At 44.5% G+C, this 22,679-nt stretch overlaps 2 protein-coding genes across 2 annotated transcripts; both read right to left on the bottom strand.

Annotated features, from left to right (window-relative positions):
* Positions 1 to 712: 712 nt before the first annotated feature.
* LOC138104976 (coagulation factor X-like) lies at positions 713 to 8,028 on the bottom strand. Its single transcript, XM_069004411.1, has 6 exons — positions 7,881 to 8,028; positions 6,280 to 6,393; positions 5,588 to 5,728; positions 3,717 to 3,967; positions 2,845 to 2,962; positions 713 to 2,053 (listed from the first exon to the last, which is right to left on the bottom strand). Exons 1-6 carry the CDS (start codon positions 7,954 to 7,956, stop codon positions 1,512 to 1,514), a joined length of 1,242 nt encoding a protein of 413 aa, XP_068860512.1. The 5' UTR covers positions 7,957 to 8,028; the 3' UTR covers positions 713 to 1,511.
* Positions 8,029 to 10,137: 2,109 nt separating this feature from the next.
* F10 (coagulation factor X) lies at positions 10,138 to 20,970 on the bottom strand. The gene is made up of 8 exons (XM_069004385.1): positions 20,813 to 20,970; positions 18,443 to 18,603; positions 17,016 to 17,040; positions 14,702 to 14,815; positions 14,005 to 14,145; positions 13,142 to 13,392; positions 12,270 to 12,387; positions 10,138 to 11,478 (listed from the first exon to the last, which is right to left on the bottom strand). The coding sequence occupies exons 1-8, from the start codon at positions 20,880 to 20,882 to the stop codon at positions 10,937 to 10,939; spliced, it is 1,422 nt and encodes a 473-aa protein (XP_068860486.1). The 5' UTR covers positions 20,883 to 20,970; the 3' UTR covers positions 10,138 to 10,936.
* Between the last annotated feature and the right edge of the window lie 1,709 nt (positions 20,971 to 22,679).

The raw sequence follows: 22,679 nt of genomic DNA, 5'->3' as shown, positions 1-22,679 counted from the left end.
AGGAGGCCCAGAGGCAAGCAGAGGTTTCACTCATGTCCTCTCAGCATGGCAGAGATGCTGGCACACAAAGAGCAATGGCCATCAAGTGATGCCTTTGGCTGCCTCAGCACCATTGCAGCCCAGTCTGTGTTTTGCTTCAGTCCTTAAGCTCCACTGAAGTAGAAGAAAGCCCTCAGCAAGAGTATGTAAATAGGATTTGGGTAGGACCCAGACCTCAGGTTTTCCCTTGAAGAGGGATCTTTCACCCTGATTGAGCACAAGGCAGAATACAAGAGGGACAAAGGATTTGAACAGGAATCCAGGGCACAGAAGAACTCAGGGAACAAACATTGCTGAATACACACTGAAGCAAGCCCACTGAGGAGTTACAGAGGTCAAGACCATCACGCTGGGGTAACTGACCTGCCCACTCACCTCCCTGCCCACAGTTAGTGCTGACTGCAGCAATACTTGCTGTTTGCAGAGTTGTATTTTGAGTTTGTCAGCCTGCTTTGCTCACAGCACCTGCTACATGAAATGAACCAGCACCAGCTCTAACCCTGGGAAAGAAGTAGCAGGTATCTAATGAAGTTCCTCAGAGAAGAGGGGAGCATTAGAGATTGCAGGAGCCTTGGAAAACCCACCAGGATGGTTTGTTATGGGGAGAGCACACAATGGATAGAGGCTGATGGGGCTGGGCTTGTTAGGACAAAAAAAACAAAAAACAACAACAAAAAAGGAAGAATGTTTTATTTCAAATGCTGGTATACATCAGTATCACACCTAACAGAAACACCTAGAACAATACGCGTGCAAGGAGCTTTCCAAATGTCAGCCATACAAAATCCAGAACAAGATACAGAAAACAGTGACCATGCACATATATTTTTTCTGACGAGCAGAGTGTTCAAATTAAACTGAAGTGAAGCACAATCCTTATAAAGCAAAACCCCTTTATAATGAGCTGGTTGTGATCTGAGCAGGCCATTTTGTGGCACATGTGGTTATTTAGCATCACACTTTGAGAAATTAGTTGTGTCTTAGCTTTTGCCATGCAAGATCCCCCGCTCCCTTAATCTTCTGAACACATCTAAAGGTAGAAGCTAAACAACTCCAGTAAGGACAAACTCCCTGCTGAGCCAGGTGGCTGCAGTATGAGGATTAAATGAGTTCCGTCCTTCCTGCTTTCATCATGACTAGTGAATGTTCATAACATGTTTAGGAGCCTCTGGTAGGAGCACTTGTGTCAACAGACAGGCACCAAAATGGCCATTGAAAAATAATTAAAAGAAGCCAAAGACCCCACTGAGCAGACATTTGGTTTGGGGGAATTCCCTCATTCAACCAGCTCCAAACACCACCACAGTCCACAGAGATGTGCTTTAAAGCCAGCAATAATACAAATGGAAGCAGCACCATAACTTCACGGAATCGGATCCCAAAATGGGCTTAGCAGATGCGGGGCAAAAAAAGTTTCCATTTCCCATCCTGCACCTTGGCAGCTAACACAAGGATCAAGGGACACACCACCTCTACATATTCATGACCGTTTTTACCCAACGCAAGAACCGGGACAGCTTGGTATAGACACCATATTTGCCTTTCCTTGCACATCCTTCGCCCCAGCTAACAATCCCAGTAACAAAATAAGTATCCTTATATCTGGTCACATGGGGGCCACCACTGTCTCCTTGGCAAGCATCTTTTTCCTCTGAGTCATAACCAGCACAAAACATGTTCTCAGTTATCACAAAGTTAGTGGATTGCTTGCAAGTGCTCCTATTAACATAGGGGACTTCAAGCACCTTCAGTTTTTTTGGGAGTTGTCCACCATCAAATTCACGCCCAAAGCCGCTAACTCTCCCAGATTTTTGGGTCATCAGAACTTCATTAGCAAAGTCTGCTTTGGGGAGACACGCTGCCACGACGTACTCCGAAAACCTGACAGGTTCCTTCAGCTTTAACAAGGCAATGTCATTATCGTAAGTCTCAGCAACAAATTTAGAGTGAACAAATATTTTGTCCACAGTATGCATTGTTTCAGACTGTTCTTTCTTCTCTCTGTCCACTTCACCTGTACAAGAGTATTAAAAGGGTCAATAATGTGCAGAAAGTATAAGAATTTAAGAACAACCTTGACAGAGGAAGAGAGTAGCACATTCATTCTGAGCACTTGGCCCAAGGCCTTAGACCACACAAGGAAACTGTAAACAGGTATGGCAATATTTCTTAGCGGCAACTGGATTGGCTTTGGTCCTGAGATTTGGTCTATGGAGATTTTTGTACCAGTTCACATAAAAGCACAAGCTGATTCAGCTAGACTAATGCAACTTTGTGTGGAAGCACTGGCAGAAGCTTGAGCCTGGCTTGGAGAAGAGCACGTGGTCTGGGTCAAGACTACAACAGTACCAAGATAAAGCTGGGTTGATCCTGTGTCCTGGCTCAAAAGTGAAGCAATGATAAATCTGAGTTTGCTCTTTTGTGCTCTATTCAATGGGTCATAGCTTTCCTGAGTGTTCCTGCAGGAACAAATGTGGATGCTTCAGAAGCACTGGGAATGATAAGCTTCCTGCAGAAGCACTGCTCTGCTGAACACATTGATAGCCAACATTTCTAGAACATTTGACCTTAATCACTTCCACCTAGCTGGCAGAGAAGAACAACAGGCACCACTATCACCTTCCACATCAGCTGCCCCTGTTCTTACAAAGCAGGATGCTCACAATAACAAGACAATACAGAAAGCAGCAAAAAGGTAACAAACCTTAATGAATCACGAGTGCATCTCATGGGAGGTTTAGAGCACAGAAGGTTAGGCACAACAGATACTCCCACCTCACAGGAGTAAATTAAATAATCACTTACCAACAACAACTTTGATTTCTTTGGATTGGTTTATGCAATGAGCTGCAGTAAGTATAAAATTTTCATTCAGAATAGTTCCACCACAAAACTCTTCTCCTTCCTCGTTTAACAGAACAGCCTGTGAAGCAAAAAGGGTAAGGGCAGAAGGAAGAAGTGCAGTTGAATGGCGATCAGCTATACACAGGTAACTGCTTTCTCTGTGCACCACAGAGATGCTTCTTACTGCAACATGTACGTGGCCCTCCAGGTCTTCCCTAATATTGCATTCACACGTGCAGAGGCCACAGATTGACTTCTACTGCTACAGAGTCTCAACTGTCTTCTTGTGAAGTTAACATTTGGCTTCCATGTTACCTCACTTCCAATGCTGAGTAATGTCCCTTAGGGCCCTGACTGACTGAGCACGCGGAGTGCAGACTCTGGATCACCTCACCCCTTGGACTTACCTCCCCAAAGAATGTCCCAAATACAGGAATTCATTTTGGCTGGTCCAAACTCAAGAGTAAAACTGAGACTGAGGGTGTATTTGTCAAGCAAAACGCCTGCTTTATCTGCTTTATCACCCCGCTCTCGGGGGTGCTGCCTGAGTGGACGGTCTCAGACAGAACCAAAATGTAACCTGCAAAAATGGCCTGGGAGGCCAGCATGACCCCAAAATCCTCTCTGGTCTAAAATGGCACAAAGCCTTTTGTTTTGACACTGTGAGGCTGCAGTTTGCAGAACAGCACATCCAATTGCCCAAGGTCACACAGTTCAGCTACGTCTCGCTGCCACTGGCATGTGACATGGCCAACCAGCTGGAAGGAGCCACTGCTCCCCTTCCCTCAGAGACACGCTCTGACTACATGCAGGGCAAAACCCCGACCATTTACCTGCCACGGGCACTGGCCAGGAAGACACTCATCCCCACCTACTATCCTGGTATCGACATTTGGATTCCTGCTGTTTGTTCTGTTGTCAGGCTGAGGGGTTGGGCTTTCTGTGGTAATTACAAAGTCCTCCTCTGTGCTTGTTTCATTTGTGGGGAGGCCTTCTTGATCACTCGTTCCATTGCTATAGTCAGCGGGTAAAAGAACAGACCTTTTTTTCCTTGTCACAAAAACTTTTCCACAAGGGTATTTTACTGTAAAGAGAAGAACATTAAAATTGGAGATGGGGGGAACACCAGCACAAGAAGAAACTTCTTGGAAATACCATCTCACAACATATAGTGCAGCTTCCTTGTTTTCCAAACAATAGCAAAGTCTTGGCACATGCAACAAAGGAAAAACTATATGGTTTGAAAAATGAATGCTGTCTTCTCATCATGAAACTTCACCTTCCATCTCATGACAATGTATTGAAAGTACTTAATACATCATCTTCAATTATTTATGTTGATATATTCATGTAGTTCCTCTTAATAAAATGTTCTTAATTTGGAAACTGGGTGAAGTGCTTTATTTTAGGAATAATATGGCTAATGACAGCAATTTACTATTAGCTATAAAGGATATAAAACCTGACATGATGTCTAAATGGTTGACTTACCCCTCCCCTGTGGTATTTTGAAGTAAAACAAAATTGTCCATATGTACATAATGCTAATCATCATTACCCAATCTCTTCACTTACTAGTTGATAAGCTTAACTGCAATCTGAAGTATGAATTTTTTTGCGAGCTGCTCTTTCATATGGCCCGTAAGTGTTTATGTAAAGGAGATCGTACTGTGATCACTTTTCTCAATGTGTCCTCACCTTGAGTCCCATGTACAGGTTTTGGTGTCTAAATATATGAAAGATATAAAGCTCTTAGAGAGTGTCCAAAGGAGGGCGACAAAGATGGTGAAGGGCCTTGAGGGGAAGCCGTGTGAGGAGTGGCTGAGGGCACTTGGTCTGTTCAGCCTGGAGAAGAGGAGACTGAGAGGAGACCCCATTGCAGTTACAACTTCCTCCTGAGGGGAAGAGGAGGGGCAGGCACTGATCTCTTCTCTCTGGTGACCAGGGAAAGGACACAGAATCACAGAATCACAGAATCCTTTTGGCTGAAAAAGACCTCCAAGATCATTGAGTCCAACATTTGACAGATCATTACCTTGTTACTCAGACTATAGCTCCAAGTGCCATATCCAGTTGTTTCTTGAAAATCTCCAGGGATGGTGACCCCACCACTTCCCTGAGCAGTCCATTCCACTGCTGGACAGCCCTTTCCGTGAAGAAACCTGAGAAAATGGCAGGAAGTTGTGTCAGGGGAGGTTTAGGTTGGATATTAGAAAAAGGTTCTTCACCCAGAGGGTGGTTGTGCACTTGAACAGGTTCCTCAGGGAAATGGTCAAGGCCCCAAACCTGACAGACTTCAAGAAGTGTTTGGACAACACTTTCAGGCACATGGAGCTATTCTTGGGGCAGTCTAGTAAAAGACCAGGAGCTGGACTTTGATGATCATTGAGGATCCTTTTCAAAGCAGGATATTTTGTGAGTCTAAATTTTTGATTCTCTTGTTAACAGCGTAATTTACTCTGAGAGGCCTCACTGAGAGGCACCTTGCAAAAGGTCCAAATCACCTAGACTTTGATCCAATCCATCACAGCACCTCACAAATGGGAGGCTTTGGAAATACAAATCACTTGGCCTCACTGCTGAGTCTATGTCATGTAGGATACTGGTGGTTCAAAAGACATTCTTCAGCTATGAACCAAGACATTCCTCAACACTGAAACAAGCCTCACCACCACTGCTATTGGTTTATCTCGTGACTTCTTACCTTTTGAGACACAGTGTTTGCCATCTTCTGCTAGAACATACCCATCTGCACAGGAACACAATACATCCTTCGGCCCATCTCTTTTGACAGTGCAGAACTGCTCACAGTCTCCATTGTTTATTCTGCAGAACTTTGGTATGACTATAAAAGAGATGGTGGGAGAAAAAGTGTACATAAACACTGACTTCACAGAAGGTCTGGGAGTTCTCCAAAACAAAACACACTCTTTAAAAGGGATCTTTATCTCCATCTGCCAAGCTCCTGAAGCACCTTTCAGGAATGAGCGCTGAACATCAGCTTGTGCCTTAGAAAGCAGCCACCTCCAGCACACAAAAAGTACTTGCCAAGTCCAAGTGGGCTCAGTGGCCATGGCATGGTGAGCTTAGAAAAGCAGAGACAAATTGTCAGGGGAAGAATGAACAAACCACTAACAGAGAACATAATCGTGTAAATCCTCCCTCCTGCCCTAAAAAACTCAACTCCTCATCACCCACCTTGGTCCTGTGACTGAACTTCAGTTCCACACTCCCACTCTTACTTCTGGGCTAATGATACCCCCTCCAGTGGCAATGTCATGGTGGCAGCTCTGTGCCACAGAAGCGAGACTCAGGAAGGATCTCCATGCAAAACATGCTTCCTTGTAAAGCTCCCTGGGAAGTTCACCACCACAGTTCTCTAAAGCAGAAACTTACCAAATTCACAATTCTTGCCTTGATAACCATCCAAGCACGAGCAGGTGTAGGAACCAATTCCATCTTTACAGTGGCCACCATAGTGACAAGGATTTGAGCTGCACTGGTTCCCGTCTACAAAAACAAACCAAAACCCAAATTGTTGTAAGTGTGCAAGCATTTTCAGTGAACACAGAAGGGCTGTTAGTTTTCTTAAGCCATCTTTCATCCTTCCTTTTAAAAGATAGGTCCTGTGAGCTGCCACATTCCAGATGGAACAAACAGTATAAATGCAATCATTCCTAACCTGCAAAGATTCATCTACATATCCTCAGTTTTGCAATCTCTTTTTGGTGGCCACTTTATGACGGTGTGTACACAAACATTTTTTTTGTGGGAAGGTAAAGTTATACATAGTGGTCAGAGTCTACATAATTTACAGTGAATTCTGTAAAACCAGACAGGACATTTCTACATTGTGACTACTGGCTAAAAACCATCAACTTTTGTTTCATTAAAGGTCATCTCAGGCCTTGTGCATGTCTTTTGTCTGCAGAGCTGTTCATTTATTGACACACATTCCAGTATATTAAACAGAAGATAATAAAACCCCCAAACTTTACAAAACCCTGCTAAATTCACACAAGGGGGCAAAACTTCTGTTTTGGACTGCTTAGAGCACCAAAATTTCCCCACTGTATCCACTGAGGTACGAGCTTGAGCTTCAAGTTATTACCTCTCACTTCACACTGCCCACATCTGTGCTGGTGTCTTAAGTTCTGCAGCCTTTCTTCCTTTCCCGGCCACAACTGGTTGACCTGACTACAGGGCCCCAGCCACACATATCTCATAAACTCAGTTACGTGGAGAACAGGGAGGTAACTCTGCATTTGGAGACACATTTCATGCAGCAGCCTTTCTCCCACCCCATCTCATTCCTTTTCTGATGCTCACTGACTGACATGGTCTTTCCCATTTCGTGCTCTGCTCCAAAAAAGGTGTTCCCCCCTCACATGTGTTCTCTGGGATGCACTGTTTCATAAAAAGTAGGATATCCAGCAAAGTGACCCTTGCTTAATAATTCATTGCTTTAGACAAGACAAATTTTAAATTTCTATATTTTACCACCTGTTCTACTTCTGTTTGGAGCAGGGTTAGAATAGCTGGGACAATTTATTTTATCAAGTACAGATGTGATGTTTGTGTGGCAACTAAGAAAATCAGAGCGAATAATGGGGTAGGGTTCTTGTTCCCCTCTGCACAGTTAAATATGGTGGGTATCATTTTGTCCCCCAGCAGCTTACAAATGGAAAGTAAGGATTATTTAATTATCACATTTCTTGAGAATATGAAAAATAGCCCATTACTTGTGCTGTGCTTTTGAAAACACTACATGTTGACATACTGACCCCATAATTTACACAGTCCAAAATGGTATTCCCCATGTGCCTGAGCCCTGGATCTCATTACACTGCAGCTGGCAAAAAGAACCAAGGTGGGTGAGACAGCAAAGCTACTGGCTGTTCACTCATGCCCCCTGCCCTGCAAAGCAAAAATATTGACAACTACCTGTGTGGTTTAGGCAAAGCAGCACAAAGCCAAGTTAAAGCAAACGTCTCTACCTGTCTGCATCATCTGAAGGAAAAGGAGGACAACGGGAAGAAGCCACATTGTCCCGCGATGACCTGCCATGCCCATCCTCCAAGCTCTCTGCGCATCACCCACCGCTTTCTCAGCAGGGCTCTGGGGCAGCTGCTAAATGAGAAACACCACGGTGCAAAGGTCATTCACTCATGAGAAAACAAAGCCTCTAGGAGCAAAGTCTGTACTCACCGTCACCACGGCACAGCGTTAAGACACAAAAAAAAAGTGAGTGTGCTGCAGCAGTGCCACCCTGATGGCTTTGTGCTGGCAGAGCACCTCTAGGAGGCTTTCCTCTGGAAATTTTGACAAAGCATCCCTAAGGCAGCTGGACTATTTGGGCAGCAAGGAGCTAGAGTAAGTGATGTGGCTCTTGCCCTTGTCCCAGGGAAGGCAGAACAACCAGAAACAGAGCTTTGTGCCTCCTGCAAGCTGGGCCAAAGCAGGAAGGCACCCAAGAAGAGAGGAGCAGATCAGGGCACAAAGTTTGCAGGCCTTGGCAAGCACATTGCCCAGATGTTACCCACCAGCTCCATCACAAGCACCCGGACAGAGCACACTTCCCCAGGTTCATCCATTTCCATCTTATTATGAATGTTGGGGGGTGGTGGGTTTTATGTGCTGTTTTCTCTTGGTCAAACCGCTCCAAGGGGACAGCTCTTGACAGGGCTGGGAGTGCTCTGGGAGTCAGCCTATGGAAGACAATCCTGCAGGGTGAGTCACCTGTGCCAGGGAGCAGTACACAGGAAGCTTGTTCTTACCATGCTAGTGCAGGTCACAAAGGCATGATCCTAACAGTGACACTTTGCTTGCATTGCTCACCTGGAAACACAGAAAACAGGGGCTGCAGAGACCTCCAGGGTCACCCAGTCCAGCCTACTGAGACAACAGGGGGTCAAGTTGACCTCTGTTATAATTTTGGCATGTTTGCCAAGGCTCCAGGGAAGGAGCTATCTGGGAAGCTGCTTCCCGTTGGACACTGAGCCTGCTGCAGTGTGTTTTTTCTCCCATACTGTAGGATACCCCAACAAAGGGCAGCTTGCCCACATTTGTTCCTTAGGGCAGCCCCCATTGGGCTGCACACCTGACAGCTACTTACATCTCCCACTCTGGAAGACAACTGGCATCAGAGGCTTCACTGCCCTCCTGGGAAAATCTACTGCAGGGCTTCTCTAGTCACAGGGCTTACTTACCATCCTTCTTTTCTTCCCTGAAGTCTCAGAACTGGCTTTTCCTTGAAGGTAGAAGAAGCATGAGCACTAGATGGTAGCTTAGAACCTCTCCGCCTGCCATCCTTGGTACAGGCATGGAGTACACGTCAGCTTTTGCCTAAGCCAGCTGTGGCTGCTTGTCAGGACGAATTCTGGTATCTTAAAATCCACCAGTATACTAAGCAGCTGTGTGCTGTACCCCTTTCCTGGATTTTGCAATCTGTTCAAATTTTGCTATGTGAAATTACTCCCAAATCATTTGTCTACATTAAAAAAAAGCGTGCTTGAATTCTGCCTTTTCTTGCAGGCCCTTGACAGGAGGCCCAGAGGCAAGCAGAGGTTTCACTCATGTCCTCTCAGCATGGCAGAGATGCTGGCACACAAAGAGCAATGGCCATCAAGTGATGCCTTTGGCTGCCTCAGCACCATTGCAGCCCAGTCTGTGTTTTGCTTCAGTCCTTAAGCTCCACTGAAGTAGAAGAAAGCCCTCAGCAAGAGTATGTAAATAGGATTTGGGTAGGACCCAGACCTCAGGTTTTCCCTTGAAGAGGGATCTTTCACCCTGATTGAGCACAAGGCAGAATACAAGAGGGACAAAGAATTTGAACAGGAATCCAGGGCACAGAAGAACTCAGGGAACAAACATTGCTGAATACACACTGAAGCAAGCCCACTGAGGAGTTACAGAGGTCAAGACCATCACGCTGGGGTAACTGACCTGCCCACTCACCTCCCTGCCCACAGTTAGTGCTGACTGCAGCAATACTTGCTGTTTGCAGAGTTGTATTTTGAGTTTGTCAGCCTGCTTTGCTCACAGCACCTGCTACATGAAATGAACCAGCACCAGCTCTAACCCTGAGAAAGAAGTAGCAGGTATCTAATGAAGTTCCTCAGAGAAGAGGGGAGCATTAGAGATTGCAGGAGCCTTGGAAAACCCACCAGGATGGTTTGTTATGGGGAGAGCACACAATGGATAGGGGCTGATGGGGCTGGGCTTGTTAGGACAAAAAACCCAAAAAACAACAACAAAAAGGAAGAATGTTTTATTTCAAATGCTGGTATACATCAGTATCACACCTAACAGAAACACCTAGAACAATACGCGTGCAAGGAGCTTTCCAAATGTCAGCCATACAAAATCCAGAACAAGATACAGAAAACAGTGACCATGCACATATATTTTTTCTGACGAGCAGAGTGTTCAAATTAAACTGAAGTGAAGCACAATCCTTATAAAGCAAAACCCCTTTATAATGAGCTGGTTGTGATCTGAGCAGGCCATTTTGTGGCACATGTGGTTATTTAGCATCACACTTTGAGAAATTAGTTGTGTCTTAGCTTTTGCCATGCAAGATCCCCCGCTCCCTTAATCTTCTGAACACATCTAAAGGTAGAAGCTAAACAACTCCAGTAAGGACAAACTCCCTGCTGAGCCAGGTGGCTGCAGTATGAGGATTAAATGAGTCCTGTCCTTTCTGCTTTCATCATGACTAGTGAATGTTCATAACATGTTTAGGAGCCTCTGGTAGGAGCACTTGTGTCAACAGACAGGCACCAAAATGGCCATTGAAAAATAATTAAAAGAAGCCAAAGACCCCACTGAGCAGACATTTGGTTTGGGGGAATTCCCTCATTCAACCAGCTCCAAACACCACCACAGTCCACAGAGATGTGCTTTAAAGCCAGCAATAATACAAATGGAAGCAGCACCATAACTTCACGGAATCGGATCCCAAAATGGGCTTAGCAGATGCGGGGCAAAAAAAGTTTCCATTTCCCATCCTGCACCTTGGCAGCTAACACAAGGATCAAGGGACACACCACCTCTACATATTCATGACCGTTTTTACCCAACGCAAGAACCGGGACAGCTTGGTATAGACACCATATTTGCCTTTCCTTGCACATCCTTCGCCCCAGCTAACAATCCCAGTAACAAAATAAGTATCCTTATATCTGGTCACATGGGGGCCACCACTGTCTCCTTGGCAAGCATCTTTTTGCTCTGTGTCATAACCAGCACAGAACATGTTCTCAGATATCACAAAGTTAGTGGATTGCTTGCAAGTGTTCCTATTAACATAGGGGACTTCAAGCACCTTCAGTTTTTTGGATTTTCGTCCGCCTTCAAATTCACGCCCAAAGCCGCTAACTCTCCCAGATTTTTGGGTCATCAGAACTTCATTAGCAAAGTCTGCTTTGGGGAGACACGCTGCCACGACGTACTCCGAAAACCTGACAGGTTCCTTCAGCTTTAACAAGGCAATGTCATTATCGTAAGTCTCAGCAACAAATTTAGAGTGAACAAATATTTTGTCCACAGTATGCATTGTTTCAGACTGTTCTTTCTTCTCTCTGTCCACTTCACCTGTACAAGAGTATTAAAAGGGTCAATAATGTGCAGAAAGTATAAGAATTTAAGAACAACCTTGACAGAGGAAGAGAGTAGCACATTCATTCTGAGCACTTGGCCCAAGGCCTTAGACCACACAAGGAAACTGTAAACAGGTATGGCAATATTTCTTAGCGGCAACTGGATTGGCTTTGGTCCTGAGATTTGGTCTATGGAGATTTTTGTACCAGTTCACATAAAAGCACAAGCTGATTCAGCTAGACTAATGCAACTTTGTGTGGAAGCACTTGCAGGAGCTTGAGCCTGGCTTAGAGAAGAGCACGTGGTCTGGGTCAAGACTACAACAGTGCCAAGATAAAGCTGGGTTGATCCTGTGTCCTGGCTCAAAAGTGAAGCAATGATAAATCTGAGTTTGCTCTTTTGTGCTCTATTCAATGGGCCATAGCTTTCCTGAGTGTTCCTGCAGGAACAAATGTGGATGCTTCAGAAGCACTGGGAATGATAAGCTTCCTGCAGAAGCACTGCTCTGCTGAACACATTGATAGCCAACATTTCTAGAACATTTGACCTTAATCACTTCCACCTAGCTGGCAGAGAAGAACAACAGGCACCACTATCACCTTCCACATCAGCTGCCCCTGTTCTTACAAAGCAGGATGCTCACAATAACAAGACAATACAGAAAGCAGCAAAAAGGTAACAAACCTTAATGAATCACGAGTGCATCTCATGGGAGGTTTAGAGCACAGAAGGTTAGGCACAACAGATACTCCCACCTCACAGGAGTAAATTAAATAATCACTTACCAACAACAACTTTGATTTCTTTGGATTGGTTTATGCAATGAGCTGCAGTAAGTATAAAATTTTCATTCAGAATAGTTCCACCACAAAACTCTTCTCCTTCCTCGTTTAACAGAACAGCCTGTGAAGCAAAAAGGGTAAGGGCAGAAGGAAGAAGTGCAGTTGAATGGCGATCAGCTATACACAGGTAACTGCTTTCTCTGTGCACCACAGAGATGCTTCTTACTGCAACATGTACGTGGCCCTCCAGGTCTTCCCTAATATTGCATTCACACGTGCAGAGGCCACAGATTGACTTCTACTGCTACAGAGTCTCAACTGTCTTCTTGTGAAGTTAACATTTGGCTTCCATGTTACCTCACTTCCAATGCTGAGTAATGTCCCTTAGGGCCCTGACTGACTGAGCACGCGGAGTGCAGACTCTGGATCACCTCACCCCTTGGACTTACCTCCCCAAAGAATGTCCCAAATACAGGAATTCATTTTGGCTGGTCCAAACTCAAGAGTAAAACTGAGACTGAGGGTGTATTTGTCAAGCAAAACGCCTGCTTTATCTGCTTTATCACCCCGCTCTCGGGGGTGCTGCCTGAGTGGACGGTCTCAGACAGAACCAAAATGTAACCTGCAAAAATGGCCTGGGAGGCCAGCATGACCCCAAAATCCTCTCTGGTCTAAAATGGCACAAAGCCTTTTGTTTTGACACTGTGAGGCTGCAGTTTGCAGAACAGCACATCCAATTGCCCAAGGTCACACAGTTCAGCTACGTCTCGCTGCCACTGGCATGTGACATGGCCAACCAGCTGGAAGGAGCCACTGCTCCCCTTCCCTCAGAGACACGCTCTGACTACATGCAGGGCAAAACCCCGACCATTTACCTGCCACGGGCACTGGCCAGGAAGACACTCATCCCCACCTACTATCCTGGTATCGACATTTGGATTCCTGCTGTTTGTTCTGTTGTCAGGCTGAGGGGTTGGGCTTTCTGTGGTAATTACAAAGTCCTCCTCTGTGCTTGTTTCATTTGTGGGGAGGCCTTCTTGATCACTCGTTCCATTGCTATAGTCAGCGGGTAAAAGAACAGACCTTTTTTTCCTTGTCACAAAAACTTTTCCACAAGGGTATTTTACTGTAAAGAAAAAAATGCTAAAATTGAAGATGGAGAGAAATACCACCATAAGTGAAAACTTCTTGCAAGCATCAAGGAAACAGAGTGAAGTAACATGGCTCAAAAGAGGAATTTCTTATTTTTATAAAGGCTGTAAAGAACAACATCATGAGGCTATGTTTGACACCTCTGACCAGTCTTCTTGTAACAGGGCAAAAATGTACAGGTGTAAGTAGCACTACTTTTAACTGTCTTACGTTGTCAGTTTCTATAATAAGAAAAGTTTTGAAAAGAAATGTTCTGCAGGCTGCTATTTGATATGCATGTACGTATTTAAGAAAATGAGTTATTACTGCAATTAATTTTCTCTTGAAAACAGTGTAATTTACTCTGGTAATTTGTTTAGAGGCACCTTGCAAAAAGTCCATATCACCTAGACTTTGATCCAATCCATCACAGCACCTCACAAATGGGAGGCTTTGGAAATACAAATCACTTGGCCTCACTGCTGAGTCTATGTCATGTAGGATACTGGTGGTTCAAAAGACATTCTTCAGCTATGAACCAAGACATTCCTCAACACTGAAACAAGCCTCACCACCACTGCTATTGGTTTATCTCGTGACTTCTTACCTTTTGAGACACAGTGTTTGCCATCTTCTGCTAGAACATACCCATCTGCACAGGAACACAATACATCCTTCGGCCCATCTCTTTTGACAGTGCAGAACTGCTCACAGTCTCCATTGTTTATTCTGCAGAACTTTGGTATGACTATAAAAGAGATGGTGGGAGAAAAAGTGTACATAAACACTGACTTCACAGAAGGTCTGGGAGTTCTCCAAAACAAAACACACTCTTTAAAAGGGATCTTTATCTCCATCTGCCAAGCTCCTGAAGCACCTTTCAGGAGTAACATGAGCGCTGAACATCAGCTTGTGCCTTAGAAAGCAGCCACCTCCAGCACACAAAAAGTACTTGCCAAGTCCAAGTGGGCTCAGTGGCCATGGCATGGTGAGCTTAGAAAAGCAGAGACAAATTGTCAGGGGAAGAATGAACAAACCACTAACAGAGAACATAATCGTGTAAATCCTCCCTCCTGCCCTAAAAAACTCAACTCCTCATCACCCACCTTGGTCCTGTGACTGAACTTCAGTTCCACACTCCCACTCTTACTTCTGGGCTAATGATACCCCCTCCAGTGGCAATGTCATGGTGGCAGCTCTATGCCACAGAAGCGAGACTCAGGAAGGATCTCCATGCAAAACATGCCTCCTTGTAAAGCTCCCTGGGAAGTTCACCACCACAGTTCTCTAAAGCAGAAACTTACCAAATTCACAATTCTTGCCTTGATAACCATCCAAGCACGAGCAGGTGTAGGAACCAATTCCATCTTTACAGTGGCCACCATAGTGACAAGGATTTGAGCTGCACTGGTTCCCGTCTACAAAAACAAACCAAAACCCAAATTGTTGTAAGTGTGCAAGCATTTTCAGTGAACACAGAAGGGCTGTTAGTTTTCTTAAGCCATCTTTCATCCTTCCTTTTAAAAGATAGGTCCTGTGAGCTGCCACATTCCAGATGGAACAAACAGTATAAATGCAATCATTCCTAACCTGCAAAGATTCATCTACATATCCTCAGTTTTGCAATCTCTTTTTGGTGGCCACTCTATGACGGTGTGTACACAAACATTTTTTTGTGGGAAGGTAAAGTGATTAGCTTAGTTGGTTAGAGCATGGTGCTAATATGGACAGGGTTGTGGATTTGATCCCTGTATGGGACATTCACTTAAGGACTGGACTCAATGATCTTTGCGGGTCCTTCCAAATCAGAATATTCTGTGACACTGTAATTGTGGTCAGCATATATATACAGTGAAGCCTGTAAGAGAAGAGGACATTTCTACATTGCAATTACTGCCTAAAGATATTGAACTTCTGGCCTCTTGCATTTCCTTATACTTTCTGTACTATTTCATATAAAATGCAGGATATCCAGAAAAGTGGTGCTCAATAATTTTCTGCTTTAGATAACATTATCTTATCCTCCTATTTCACCATGTGTTCTGCCCCTCTTTGGAGCCCCTGAAACAGCAATGCCTATAGTGGAAACAACATGCAATAAACTACTCATCCTAAGGATGCAGCATGCTCCCTGTGTGGTGTTTCTGGACTGTGATCTCATCTGCTGCAGCTTTGTCTGCCACAGGGAACAATTACTGGGCTTTGTGTCCTGCACCCTTACATTAAGATCCCTTTTCTACCTGCATGTGGCCAAAACCAATAGCTCTCCAAATGCTCCAGCCATGGAGGCTCTGGAAACTGATGTCCCTTCCAGAGGGAAGGCAAGACCAACATTAACAAAAAAAAAGACAGATTCAAGGCCTACATCATAACTTCTGGTTTCTTCCTCCTCTGCAGTGCCATAGCATTCTATTCTGTAGTGGTCTTACCTAAGCAGCATCCTAGTGTTAGAAAACACACTTATTTAGTCTTACTCTACCCTGTAGTTGCAGCTGTGGTAATGAGTTTTATACCAATATTGCACAAATTGCAGAATCCCCTACAAGAAAGGAAGCATGAACAAATTGTTCTAGTAACTTGGCTGAACGTAGCTGTGGTTTTCAATACTTCTGAACACCCATTAAGCATTTGAGGGCTGTGGTTTAAAAGGTATGAAAACTGACATTTTTGCTAAGAGCACTGGCACTGATATTCTGCTGCTTGTATTCTCATGAGAAAATGGTTTGAAATATTCCAATCCTGTTTACTGTAACACTGACACAGGGTTTCCTTGAAATTTCAGTCTGTAGGTTGCAGAGTTCATCCCCTGCTTAGAGGATTCTGAAAGTCTGTGTCTTCTTCATGGCAACTGTCTTGGTTTTTCTGCAGATTCCAAAAGACAAAGCTGAGCTGTCTTTGGTCAACATTTGAGGTACTCCTCCTAGTGTGCAAACTGGACATATACTTTCTGGGGAACACGTTATCAAACACTAATACATTAAAAATCTGTCCCCACACAGTACTTACAAATACTAGAATCCTAAAAAATAAAACTCACATATTTAGATAAAAAGCCAGAAAAGACTGTTAGGTAGTATCTGCTGATCTACTGGCATATTTTCCTTGAATACCAAACAGTTCTGTAAAAAACACATCCCACAAAATACTCTATAACACTCTGGCATGGAAGGTGACAGGAAAGTGGCAAGTGACTGTGCAATGCAATTTAATTTTGTGTTGGTTATGGCATTTAAGAGACATCCTTATCTGTGACTCTTTGCATCTTGAAAACACCCATCTGGGGATGCCCCTCTGAAGGAAAACTATCTGGCAGTCCCACACAGAGTTTCTGCTTCTCACTGTCCTTTGCATGCAAAGGACCACTGCTCTTTTTTTGAGAGGACAAAGGTCAGCCCAGCAACTGGAGACTGCTGAACCTTACCTTCAAATGAAGCAATTGGGTTCAAGTAACAGCAGGCAGTAAATCAAATTCCTTTTTCAGAGGAAAAAATGTGAGGGTGTCCCAGAGGGAAAAGAGAGGAAGCAAGGGAGCAAGAAGGGGTTACTTAAGAAGTGCATCCTTTCAAACCTTGCAATAAGGAAGCTTAATCTTCTAAACAAACACAGATTGTTTCTTACCTACATAGATGTTCCAGAATTCCTCCTACAGGTAAGTGTGGGAAATGGGTAATAAAAGGAAATAGCGTTAGATAAGAATTACTGGAATCCTCAGAAAAAAATTAGACTTTTCATACATGGGATATTTGCAGCTAACAATTATTAAAAGAAATATTTACAATATAGGTACATACAGTGCCTTGCAGCCCACCACTACCATTTAATAACTTAAAATCATATGATCCATATGGTGCCCAGCTTTACAGAAACAAGGCTCATGCATTTTCAGAAATACCTGAACCTCCTTAGAGATTTCCCAGTGTGACTCACTCAGCATAAGCCACTTGATTTCTTGCATAACTATCTTTCCACCAGTTTTGACTGAATTTACTTATATTCCCGTAATGTCAAATTCTCAGCCTCGATCTCCACCCCATACTCCCATCAATCAGGACCTCACAGATCCTGACATTTAAAAATATTTTGTCTGATTTGTGTTCTCCTTTCTGTCTGCACTGAGGACTGCAGGATGCTGTATGTCCAAGACAGTGCTTTGCAGTGACATCTGGTCACCAGGCAGAACAGGCTGTGCCGGTTCTGTTATAGGTAAGTCAACATTCATGATCTGAAGTACACTGGCGATGCACCTGCAACTCCCCACCCAGGACACCTCAGGGCCAAGAATATTCTGGCCATCAATTAATGCTAAAGAGAAGTGAATCTGGCCTTAGCTCCAGTTTCAGAGCAGTTCTACACAGCCACATAGCTACAGTCTATGTTTGCAATATCACCTTTTCTACTGATTCCAGGCCACACAGCTGCCCCATCTCTTTAACTTTCCCTTGAACTTGGGAACAAATCACATTTCTGTCTAAAGTTAAGCAAGCCATTGGGGTAGGGCAGGTGACACAAGAGTCACGCAAACTTCATTCCAATCAACATTGAGGCATTTAAGAACTGTTCACAGTACATATTCTCTCAATTCACATAAAGACTGCTACAAAATTACAAGCAAAGCTGCTTGAGGTAAGTTCAGTAAAATTCCCCCATGAAGTCCCATGTCAGCATTTGCCTTCTTAGACTTCCTGTGGACTGCCTTGGCCACAATCATGGCGCTCAGCTATGTCACACAGATAGGGTGAACATATTTTCCACACTGGGAGCAATAAAGCCATTGAAGGTCAAAAAACTCTCAATGGCAATTAAATAGATCAGAACAGGTAAAAGAATGGAGGCTTTAACACGGGCTGGCCTTGCAAGAGCTAAGTTAAGTCTGTTATGAGATGATAATTGCCTTAGCAATTCCACCCACAGTCAGTCACTATGTGTTCTTCATGTTAAGTGATTCGGAACAACTTGTGAGTTTTGATGACTAGCTCAAAGGACTTGAATAGTAATTTTAAAACAGGAAATATATTGACCTATGTTTCATATTAGTTCATCCTTACAGTTTTCTCCTGGTCTTCAAAAGCTTCTCTTGCTTCTTCTTTTGAGCAGCGCTCCTCGTTGCACTCTCTTTCAATATTCCCTTTCTTCAATTCCTCTAAGAAAGAGTTAGCACGTTTTGTTCTTTCCAAGAACTTGTCAGCATTTTCTTTCTTGATGAATACTAGATAGCAGAGAAAAATGATACAGGCAGGTAACATTTGGTGGTGGAAAAGAGTCATGAAAAATAAGTGAAGTAGAAACAAAGTCAAAACAGACCACAGTATCTGTACACAACATTACCTGTGAGGTTAGTCCTCACACAGGCTGATACATCCCAGGATCTCTCAGAGCAGTCTCTCTCTGAGAATCAGTAGCCTCAGAACAAAATGTAGGCCCCCAAAGTTCTCTCCTACTCTTTTGAATCTTGAAAATAAGAACATGCAGGTTGTCAGTGAGGGCTTATATTACTGTTGCTCCTGCTCAAGACTCAGTTTTGAATAGAATGACTTTCACTGAATGCTGGGGAGATTACATTCCTTGATTTGTTTTTAAAGCTGACCACCAGGCAACACCACGTTGTATGTGCCTGCTCCATGGGCTTGTGTTGCAGAAACTAAATACCACTCAAGAGGCAGCAATGAGTCTTCTAACAGATGGAAAAAGACCATGTATGAGTTCTATGGCTCTTCACCACTCCAAATCCCACTGCACTGCCCTGGGATCTTCCTACCCTCTCGACAGCACCTCCCAACTGCCTGTAGAAATGTACCTGCCTTCCTGATATATGTGCATGGAGAGCTAAGGCAGCTACCTTATAAAATTTTACAAAGAGCAGAAGTAAATGAACATCAGCTTTAGCAAGAAAGTACAGCCTTAAGTCAGTTTGCTGAGTTGTTTTATTTCTGAAAAGCTTGGTGTCACATCAGCCTGAAATTTCCTGCCTTCAAGTTCAAGATTCAGGTAGTTGTTGATTTAAACTGGAGGATCAGAGACATTAAACTCATCTCAAGCACTTGCCTGTGTGAACAACAGCATTACTCTCCAGTGACGTGTGAACAACTTACCAGGCAGGAAGAATAAAAACAGCACTGGAGTCATTAAATTGCCAACTGCCCTGTAGAAAGTATATGTTCTAGGAAAGTGTGAAGAGTTTGGAATCTGGCATTTAATCAAATTCTACCACCTGGAATTTACATTGAAAATATACTTTCCAATCACAGGCTGGAGTGTGGAAGAGTGTCCTACAGATGAGACTTCAAGGACAATGGCTTATGATCATTGGGAGGCTTGCACATACCTTCTGAAGCATTTTTCACACAGTTGAATTCAATGATAAATAAACTTGCTAATAGTAATTATATACCCTAATATCCTCCAAGTGAGCACAGAGGAGACTTATTCTGCTTTCACTGAAATTGGTGGATCATCCACAGGGAGACAAATTCTATTTGTGTTATTTATATTAAGCAATCCCATGCCTAATTTGAAGCCCCACTTACTTTGAAAAGGCTCAAGGAAAGCTTACAGAAAGTGTTTTTAACTTGCAGCTCAGCAACTCTTAGTTCATTCACCCACTATCTTATTTGCCCTTAAATCGCTCTCTTCAGTGACAGGAAAGTGACAGGACACAGCCGGTGGGGTTATCACCTCCATATTCCTTTGCCTTCACGCCACCCGCGTAAGCGGATGTTTTTGAAAACTTGACCTAGACGATTAGTCTTCTGAAGCTGCTCGTTCCTTTTCCCAAGCTCTCTACCATGCTTCCTTCTTTAGAGACATCAAGGAGCAGGAGGCATTTGTCAGCTGAAGCAGGATTCCAGAAACATGCCAAAGACCTTGTTTTAAATCCCAAGCAGTCTGACTCACTGAAGGAAGAGTTAACAACTTTGGAAAAGTCGCTTGCTGATGCTGCCTTGGACTTAGGCGTTGACCCTGGTGGCACAGAGGGCAGCGGGACCTGTTCCCCCCTGTGCCCTAGCCCCTCCACGGCCAAATGCATCCAACCAAGACTTGGCCAGATTTCCCCTGACACACGAGAGCATCTCAGGCTGCGAGGGCAGCTGTCCTCCCGATGCGAACGACAGGCAATCCCATTTCCCTGCCCCATCCCCGAGATGCCCGAGCAGCGCCCTGTCCCCGGTGTGCGGGGTCGGCACAGGTGCTGATAAGCCTTCAGCCGTGTGGAAACCGAACCCGCCGGGGAAGACGAGCCGTGGGGTGCCCGCTTCCCCTCCCCGCCGCCGCGGCTCCTGCGACTCTGCCGGTGCGCGCCGCCGGCCCGCAGCATTGACCGTCACCGGCGTTCACCCGGCAGCCCCTTGCCTCCCCCCGAAGACTGCTGGGAAGGGGGAATCCCCCCTCCCGAAAGCATGGGAAAGGAGCCGCCTTACCGCCTCCCTGAGCGCGGAGCTGGGCGGGCAGCGCGGCGCAGAGCAGGAGGAGCAGCAGGCGCCCGGCCATGGCAGCGCGGCGCGCCCGCGGATGCCGCTCCCGGCACGGACGGACGGGACGGACGGGACGGACGGGAGCCGAAGTCTTCAACCCCTCGGGCGGGGTGAGACTGAAGCAGCGTTGCTTCACCCTGCCCAGAAATAGCGGAAGCGCCGGGACAGGGTGACAGCCTCGGCGGGATTTCTCAGTCGGGGGGGATGAGGCTCCTCTTCTTTTTGTTCTTTATTTTTTTAAAGCCCAAGGCAGCGTGGGGTTTGTTTTGCTTAGTTTTGAATTGCACCTTTTATTTTGGAGGAAGGGAAGTGAATCGTGCCCTGCATAAGCTGGCGTGGCCCCGGCCCGGGGAAGCCAGGCTCCCAGCCCACAGCAGCCGCCATCCCTGCTGCTCCCAGCCGTGTGTCCCACGTCCAGCACCGTAACCCTTGGGGCTCCGCGCTTTGGACCAGTGACCTCGGCCGGGCGCTCGCCGGCAGCTGGCCTCAGTCTCCCCTTTCTTGCAGGGAGTTCACAGTGCGCTGCGGAGGCCACGACTTCGGTGCTTCCAGAGTCAGCCATCAGGTCTCCTTTATCTTCTTGGCTTGCTTAAGCAAGCTGTTATATTAAAAATATATCTAAAACCCAGATTTGTTTTGAAACGTCACTTTGTACAGCCATTATTAGTACTGATTTCTTTCAGCGTTTTACCCTTTTTCTACAAGATGATTTGTTCATAAATGTCAGTATTTTCACTGGAATGTTACAGAGGAGAAAGCATCTTGTGAATCATGAAATACACAAACTATTCTACCTTGAGAGGTCGTCAGGGATGGATTTACAGTGCCGAGCACTTAATCTACGTGAAAATGAGGCCTTATTTGCTGGTCACTACTTAAAGCTTTCTCCTTGACAGTGGACTCTCTTTAGGAGTAAGGCGAACCTCTAGTGCAGGTTTGAATACTGTAACGTTTCTTGTTTTTCAGGTCTCTGAAATTTGCTGCCTTTCCCAGTTCATTTCACTACTTCAGTGAACAGTATAACTTTCTTCTCTGCCAGTAAAGTGGGTATAGGATGTTCAGTATTGCATGGTATATGTGCCATACAATGACACTGTTTTCCCCTAATAATAGAGTATGATCAATTGTGTTCTATTTGCTGATAAGCTTTTGTGATTGAGTTGATATTCTGCATTATTTGAACAATCTAGAACATAAATTCTGCATGAGATAATTAAACTGTTTTCTAGTTTTATCTTCCTCACCTTATCAGTGTTTTCATGCTAAGGTTAGAAAGTACATTTTTTAACTGTATATGTTTTCAGAGAGCTTCAGGTTCTATCATTTATGCCTTAAGACTTTACTGAATGGTCTTTAGTCAGTGTTTCACAGAGGGTTAGACAACTACCCTGTTCTGGATTTAGATCTCAGGATAGAGAGTACAATTGAGATTATACTGGACAACTGATAAAAAAACCCCATTCCCTTTCATTTGTGCCCTTTGTATTTACAAGCATAATACCAAGGCAAACATAAGATTAAATCAGTGGTATTCTTCCCCACTTATAAATATAGGGTTAAATATTGCACTTACTAGCCTTACAGCAATAATACTTGGTGCAACAAGATTTAAATCAAGTTTTCTTAGCAGACCAGTAAATATGGAATCAACCTTTCCCCAGATTTCTTGTCCTGGAGAGTGTCTGCAGTTCCTCCCTCTCAAATCTCCCTGTTGCCACTGCAACTGAAGGAGAAAGCTACTTTAACATAAGCTAAAAGAAACACATTTTCTATTTTTTTTTTCTGCAATTTCATCATTCTATTACAGGATCCA

This window comes from Aphelocoma coerulescens, chromosome 1 (assembly GCF_041296385.1).
Source record: "Aphelocoma coerulescens isolate FSJ_1873_10779 chromosome 1, UR_Acoe_1.0, whole genome shotgun sequence".
NCBI classification, from domain to species: Eukaryota; Metazoa; Chordata; class Aves; order Passeriformes; family Corvidae; genus Aphelocoma; species Aphelocoma coerulescens.
This window is presented reverse-complemented; position numbering and strand designations above follow the sequence as displayed.

Bases quoted from the DNA above. Each gene is read 5' to 3' on its own strand.
- LOC138104976 (XM_069004411.1), bottom strand. From the start codon at position 7,956: ATGGGCATGGCAGGTCATCGCGGGACAATGTGGCTTCTTCCCGTTGTC. The intron at 5,729-6,279 runs GTAAGTTTCTGC...TCTCTTTTATAG, and splicing joins AGGCAAGAATTGTGAATTTG to TCATACCAAAGTTCTGCAGA. The intron at 3,968-5,587 runs GTAAGAAGTCAC...TTCTCTTTACAG, and splicing joins CAAACACTGTGTCTCAAAAG to TAAAATACCCTTGTGGAAAA.
- F10 (XM_069004385.1), bottom strand. From the start codon at position 20,882: ATGGCCGGGCGCCTGCTGCTCCTCCTGCTCTGCGCCGCGCTGCCCGCC. The intron at 18,604-20,812 runs GTAAGGCGGCTC...TCTGCTATCTAG, and splicing joins GCTCCGCGCTCAGGGAGGCG to TATTCATCAAGAAAGAAAAT. The intron at 17,041-18,442 runs GTAAGGATGAAC...ACTTACCTGTAG, and splicing joins TTGAAGACCAGGAGAAAACT to GAGGAATTCTGGAACATCTA.